General features: G+C 50.0%; 1 protein-coding gene across 1 annotated transcript; it reads left to right on the top strand.

Annotated features, from left to right (window-relative positions):
- The first annotated feature begins 332 nt into the window (after nucleotides 1-332).
- FZD4 (frizzled class receptor 4) lies at nucleotides 333-6419 on the top strand. Its single transcript, XM_059838522.1, has 2 exons — nucleotides 333-627; nucleotides 1874-6419. Exons 1-2 carry the CDS (start codon nucleotides 367-369, stop codon nucleotides 3200-3202), a joined length of 1590 nt encoding a protein of 529 aa, XP_059694505.1. The 5' UTR covers nucleotides 333-366; the 3' UTR covers nucleotides 3203-6419.
- Nucleotides 6420-6640: the final 221 nt, after the last annotated feature.

The following is a 6640-nucleotide window of genomic DNA, read 5'->3' as shown; positions in this document are numbered from 1 at the left end:
GCCCCTGCGCGGAGCTGTGAGATGCAGCGTGTGGAAGTGCGCTCCTCGGGCTTGGGGGTGAGGGTCGGGGCTCCCCAGGGAGCGGGGGCGCAGGGGAACTCTCCGGTGCCAGGCTGAGGCGCAGGTAGGACCCTTGCCCTGCCCTGCCTCGCTCCGCACAGAGCCGCTGCGGGCGCTGCGCTGCGCGGGGCGGGCTCCCGCGGCGGGGGCGGTGGCGCCGGGAGGGCCGGGCCGGGAGGGGCGTCCCTCCCCTGGGCCGTTTCTCGGCGAGGCTGTTTAATAGCGGAGCCGCCCCCGGCCCGCCCCGTTGGAGCCGGCCCGTGCGGCACGGCGCGGCCGGGGCCGGGGCCGGGGCCGCTGCGGGCCATGGCGGGGGGCGGCGGGGGGACGGCCGGCCGCGCCCGGCTGCTGGCCGTGCTGCTGGCCGGGCTGCTCGGCGGGGCGCGGGGCTTCGGCGACGAGGAGGAGCGGCGCTGCGACGCCATCCGCATCGCCATGTGCCAGAACCTGGGCTACAATGTCACCAAGATGCCCAACCTGGTGGGGCACGAGCTACAGGCGGACGCGGAGCTGCAGCTCACCACCTTCACCCCCCTCATCCAGTACGGCTGCTCCAGCCAGCTCCAGGTGCGTCGGGGCTCCGGGGGGACCTGGGTGCTTGGGCGAGGTGGGGACGACACACGGCGGGGCCGTGCGGTCCCCGGGCCGGCCGCTGTCCCGCAGCACCCCATCCTCATCCCCATCCGCTCGGCTCATACTCATCCAACCCGAAAGTCGCGCCGCCTCGCAGGGTCGCTCCTGGCTGCCTGGGAAGAGCGCGCGGCTCACCTTGGGCGGAGGTGCGGTGTCCCGGCGGTGTCCCGGCGGTGTCCCGGCGGTGTCCCGGCGGTGTCCCGGCGGTGTCCCGGCGGTGTCCCGGCGGTGTCCCGGCGGTGTCCCGGCGGTGTCCCGGCGGTGTCCCGGCTGCCCGCGGTGAGGAGCGCCCGCCGCAGCGCGGTGCCCCCCGCCCGGCCGCTCGCGGAGGCTGCGGTGACTCCCGGAGCTTTCCCGGCCGCTGCCCTCCGTCCCGGCCATGTCCCAGGTGCCGCGCCCGATTCCGTGCGGAACGAGCGGAGCTGGCCGCGGCGAGTTGGGGCAGCTCGGGACCCCGCCGGCAGCTTCACCGCCAAAGTTTCTTTCCCAGGCGAATGGCAGGATCCCTGTCCTCCCCACGGGCATGGATTTCCTCAAACAAAACCCAGCCTTGTTTCTCGGGACAGAGTTCCCGAGTAAGCACGCAATTCCTCTCACGGTGTCGCGTCGCCGAATTACTATTATTCAAAAGACGAGAAAACTACAACATTTTATTGCTGTCGCAAATGCATACGTGAACTTATTGTAAAATAAAATTAAAAAAAAATTCCGGGAGGATCGTGAACCAAAGTATTTCAATAAGTGCTTTTTTCCTCCTGTTTGTTCCTTAGCTGAAATATCCAGGCAACGCTCAGAACAAATATATGTATTTGTTTAAACCCCTTTAATTTGGTTTTCTGCTTTCTTAAATTGTACCCTCGAGGTTTAAATCTGGCTAAATCCCACTCACTTCATTGGAACTGTTGGGCTAGGTTTACATGGAGCTAATCTAGGGAGTAAAATTTTCAGACTTTGGCTTTGGACTACATTTGAACTGAAAGAAGACATCATTGTTGGTTTTTTCTCTCTTTTGTTTTTATTGTTCTTGGTTTATTTGTTTTATGCTGCTTCCTGTTTTTTTTTTTTTCAGGCAAGGGACCAAATAATACTGCTAAAAAGTAAAAAAAAAAGAAAACTTGTTGTATTGCAACCTGTTTCATTTTCCCTCAACACACTTGTGATTTCTGTTTCTCTCTTCCAGTTCTTCCTGTGTTCAGTTTATGTGCCGATGTGCACAGAGAAGATTAACATCCCCATAGGTCCCTGTGGAGGCATGTGCCTCTCTGTCAAAAGAAGATGTGAACCTGTTTTAAAAGAATTTGGGTTTTTCTGGCCAGATGCCCTAAACTGCAGCAAATTCCCGCCCCAGAATGATCACAACCACATGTGCATGGAGGGCCCAGGAGACGAAGAGGTTCCCCTCCACAGCAAGACCTCCTTGCAGCCTGGAGAAGAGTGCCACGGCATGGGATCTAACTCAGAACAGTACATTTGGGTGAAGAGAAGCTTGAGCTGCGTCCTGAAGTGTGGCTACGATGCTGGTCTATACAGCAGGTCAGCTAAGGAATTCACAGATATCTGGATGGCCATATGGGCCAGTCTTTGCTTCATCTCGACTGCCTTCACAGTCCTGACCTTCCTGATTGATTCATCCAGATTTTCCTACCCGGAGCGGCCAATCATATTTTTGAGCATGTGCTACAATATTTATAGCATTGCTTATATTGTGAGGCTAACTGTGGGCCGGGAAAGGATATCCTGTGATTTTGAAGAGGCAGCAGAACCTGTTCTTATCCAAGAAGGTCTTAAGAACACAGGATGTGCGATAATTTTCTTGCTGATGTACTTTTTCGGGATGGCTAGCTCCATCTGGTGGGTTATTCTGACACTGACGTGGTTTCTGGCTGCGGGACTCAAGTGGGGCCACGAAGCAATCGAAATGCACAGCTCCTATTTCCACATCGCAGCCTGGGCCATCCCGGCGGTGAAGACCATCGTCATTTTGATTATGAGACTCGTAGATGCAGACGAGCTCACCGGCCTCTGCTATGTTGGGAACCAGAACCTGGATGCACTGACAGGCTTTGTTGTGGCTCCGCTTTTCACCTACCTGGTCATCGGGACTTTATTCATTGCAGCGGGACTCGTGGCCTTATTTAAAATCAGGTCTAATCTCCAGAAAGATGGAACTAAAACTGACAAACTGGAAAGACTGATGGTCAAAATTGGGGTCTTTTCAGTGTTGTACACCGTCCCAGCAACGTGTGTCATCGCCTGTTATTTCTACGAAATCTCCAACTGGGCCATTTTCCGCTATTCAGCAGATGATTCCAATATGGCAGTGGAGATGCTCAAAATTTTCATGTCCCTTCTGGTGGGTATTACATCAGGTATGTGGATCTGGTCAGCCAAAACTCTGCACACATGGCAGAAGTGCTCCAACAGACTGGTGAACTCAGGGAAAGTGAAACGGGAGAAGAGAGCGGACGGTTGGGTGAAACCCGGGAAAGGGAACGAGACCGTGGTATGAGAAAAGGACAACATCCCGCTGCTCTGACTGCTCTCCTGTGCAGGACTGATCATGTGCAAGCATTGCTGTGTAAATGTTGGAAGTAGAGTAGGGGGATGGTTACACAACCTGTCTCTGGGGATGGGAGAAAAAAAAAGCCTTAAAGAATAAACAGCAAGAGGATCATGCTGCAGATACAATAGCCATAAACCATGCTGCCCAAAATAGGAGAGCCCAGGGAGGCTTTAAAAGCTGTGAAATAGCCAAACATGCTAACTTCCTTTTTTAACTCTTGAACTCTTTAGAAATGGAGGTGCTGTAGCCCATAGCTGTGAGATGATGTTTTCCTTTCATCGTCTTACAGCTGATGGAGGACAGGCAGTCCAGGGCCAAATTCTGGGCTTAATTAGGGTCCAGATACAAGCTACCAGAAGATGGAGCAGGACATCAGTCCAATGTCTTCTTTGTGAGTTCAGCATTGAGAAGGAAGTGCTTGGTGAGGATTCTGTCTTTATGCCCTGGGGAATTCCGGTGTTCCAATACACTGTACAATTCAGTCAAGGATCATGTCCTGAAACAAATAGTAAGTAAATGGACTTTCCAGGTCTTACCCGTGATGAGCAGAATTTAGTGAGGTATTAGTGAGAATGACTTTTCAGTCATGTAATGGCCTAATAATAATTTTGACTCATTCTTTTTGCCATTTATAACCTGGTCTGAATGGTGAGTTGATTCTGCCTTGTGGGAATTTGAACCTCCCTGTGTTTTTTCCCACCTCAGTTATTCTGTGGTTCTATCAATATTTATAAAATCTAAAAGCTTTACTCAAGGCCGTCCTCAGAAGTAGAGGAATCAGCTCAAAGTGGGAAACTATGTTTGGTCTTCTGCATCTACTGCCATTATCCATCTCCTCCATTCCTGCCCTTTCAGGTGCTCCTGCTATTTCTAGCAGACCACTTTATTCTGCTGCATTTATTAGCTTTAAAAAAAGTCTTAACTCTACAGTGATCCTTCCTTCAGGAAAGAGAAAAATTAGTTGAAGGTACCTTCAGACCATGCCATGTTTCTCCAAGCATACTTACGTGACTCTGGAGACTCATTGCATGAAGCAATTAAGTCTTAATGTATTTCATTCAGTGTGATGGTATCTCCTCTGTAGACGCCAGTCTGGGGAGAAGCAAAATGTTAAGTTCCTTGGCAACCTCGCGTTCACACAGATCAGTGGTATAATTATGTGTGTCAGTTGCAATTAAAAGAACATTCTCAGCCCATGACATTACAGTGCAGATGACTGCCTCACAACGATGCTTCAATTGCTCACTGACAGCTATGGAGACGGATTTTAGTGTATATTTACACACAGAATGTGAGCAGGCATTCAGTCCTCAGGAGCAACAAAGACCTTTCCAGTTTTTGTAAAGGGACCCAAGAAATCCAACTTCTTGGTGAATAGTGTTTGAAAGAAATCATTGCATTTCTTATTCTTTTATTTGAGGAGGCACCGGCCTGTGCTTGTGGGGAGCTGAATGTAGTGTCAGAGGGTTGTAAAAAAGGTGATACAAATACAAATATCCTAGAAGCACTTAAGAGAACACTGTTGTGATGCTCTATCCCTTTGAAACACATTTGATTTTATCTATGTGCCCCAAGATTTTGCTTCCTTTGTCTGTGTGGAACCTGATCAGCTGCAAAGCATCCCCCTGGTGCCCCAGCTCCCATGGTCTTCCAGGACAGCTGAGAACAGATGCTGCTTTATTAAAGTACTTGCTTTCCACACAGGTGCCCATGTGCTTCCCAAACCACAGTTCACTCCAGCTCTGGAAGTGAGCGCTAATCCATCCCAGAAGCATGTATTGTTTCAATGTCAGTGTCGAAACATGTGCTAGAGAACTTTTTTTTCTTTTACAAACAAAATCCAGACCCCAAACAAACCCTAATGGCAGTCTTTGCGGTTGGGCTCCCCCTCCAGCAGAACAAGTGACAACTTGACACATTCTGTTCAAGACACACAAGCACTGTCTTGGCCAACACCACATTCCAGCTGGGCCTTTTCACCCTCTCCCTAAAGTCTCTCGCTGTTAGTGTTGTGTTTGGATCTGGTTATTCCTTTGTGGACGAGGAGTTTTGCAAGTGTGAGATCTTCAGATGGCTGAGCTTCTCCATCATGCAGTCTTTCTGCTGGCACAGTGAGGAATGTAAAGTCAGCAGCTGTATGTTGGCTTCCAAGGAGCAAGGATGCAGTATGACCCTTTTTTGTAACGTAGTATTTGGCCGTGCCAAGGTGGCATGTTCATTCAAGGTGTGCTTCACTCTGAAAGGCTTTGGATACTCCTGGACAGTAAGACTCATGTTTGAGTAGACTGATTCAATAAATGGCATTTTTAACCTTGCTATGTACACAGAAGTGAACGCTAAATAGTGCCTTTTTATGAAATCCTTGCACTCTGCCTGTAACCCTGTGAACTGTTGACAGTGGAATGCCCCTGGTGATGTGAGACACAGTGAGCTGGATCAGGTTGGCACTGTGTAGCTCTAGGAGGGACCTGGAGGGATATGCCATTAAAGCATGTGAGGGATTCAAACACTGGGGGAAAGAGGTGGGCTGGGGGGAGGCACCAGCTGCCGTTCCTGAGGACACATCTTTCCCCAGCCGCTGGGGGAATGCTGTACTGCCCCAAAGTGAAATTAGTGATTGCATCAATCAAACCATTCCATTGATGTGTTCACCCCCATGCATTTACCTGAGTCCATGTCGGTGTAAAGTAGGAAGACCCAGCAGACAGCCTAAAACCTGGCGCTTGCCAAGAGCGGGTATCAGCAGCTCCGAAGTTCTCTCATTTCAGCATTGTTGCGAGCTTAAAGCCATAAGGGGTGTGACTAATCCTGTCTCGGAAGTGCAGTTGCTGTGGTTATACAAGCACAAACGTTCGGGCGTTTCCTTCCACTGCTCAGCCCCTGCTCCCATCTCCCCCCTCAGCCTGTGCTCTTGGCACTGCAGGGTTCAGAAGCGTCTGCCAGAGAGGTACAAGCTTAGCTCTTACATTAAACAGACAAGTTAGCTCCTTTCTCTGAATTTTAAGGAAATAGACACTGATTATTTTGGGGTGTACAGAAAATATATCTACTTCAATGTATGTACTGTAAATTTCTAATTTATCTCTGTAAAAAAACCAAAACAACTTTGCTATTTAATTTTTATATCAAAATAAAATTTTAACCTCTGTGGATAACGAAAGAATTCCTGGCAGCCTTCACATTTTTGGTGAGTTTGTTTCTTAAATAGGCTTCAGCATTGTTGGAAGTGCTTTTTTGCCCTGAAGGAAGAAGGACTGAAATGCTCATGCTGTGGTGAGAGAATGCTTTGAATGGGTTAATCCAGCATGGTTTGGATCCAATAACTGAGAACAAGACATCATTGGGCAACAGTGAAAGCATGTTCACGTTTCTGCTCTTGGGGTG

Source organism: Haemorhous mexicanus, chromosome 2 (genome assembly GCF_027477595.1).
Source record: "Haemorhous mexicanus isolate bHaeMex1 chromosome 2, bHaeMex1.pri, whole genome shotgun sequence".
NCBI lineage: Eukaryota > Metazoa > Chordata > Aves > Passeriformes > Fringillidae > Haemorhous > Haemorhous mexicanus.
The sequence above is the reverse complement of the archived record's forward strand: the minus strand, read 5'-3'. Positions and strand labels throughout refer to the sequence as shown.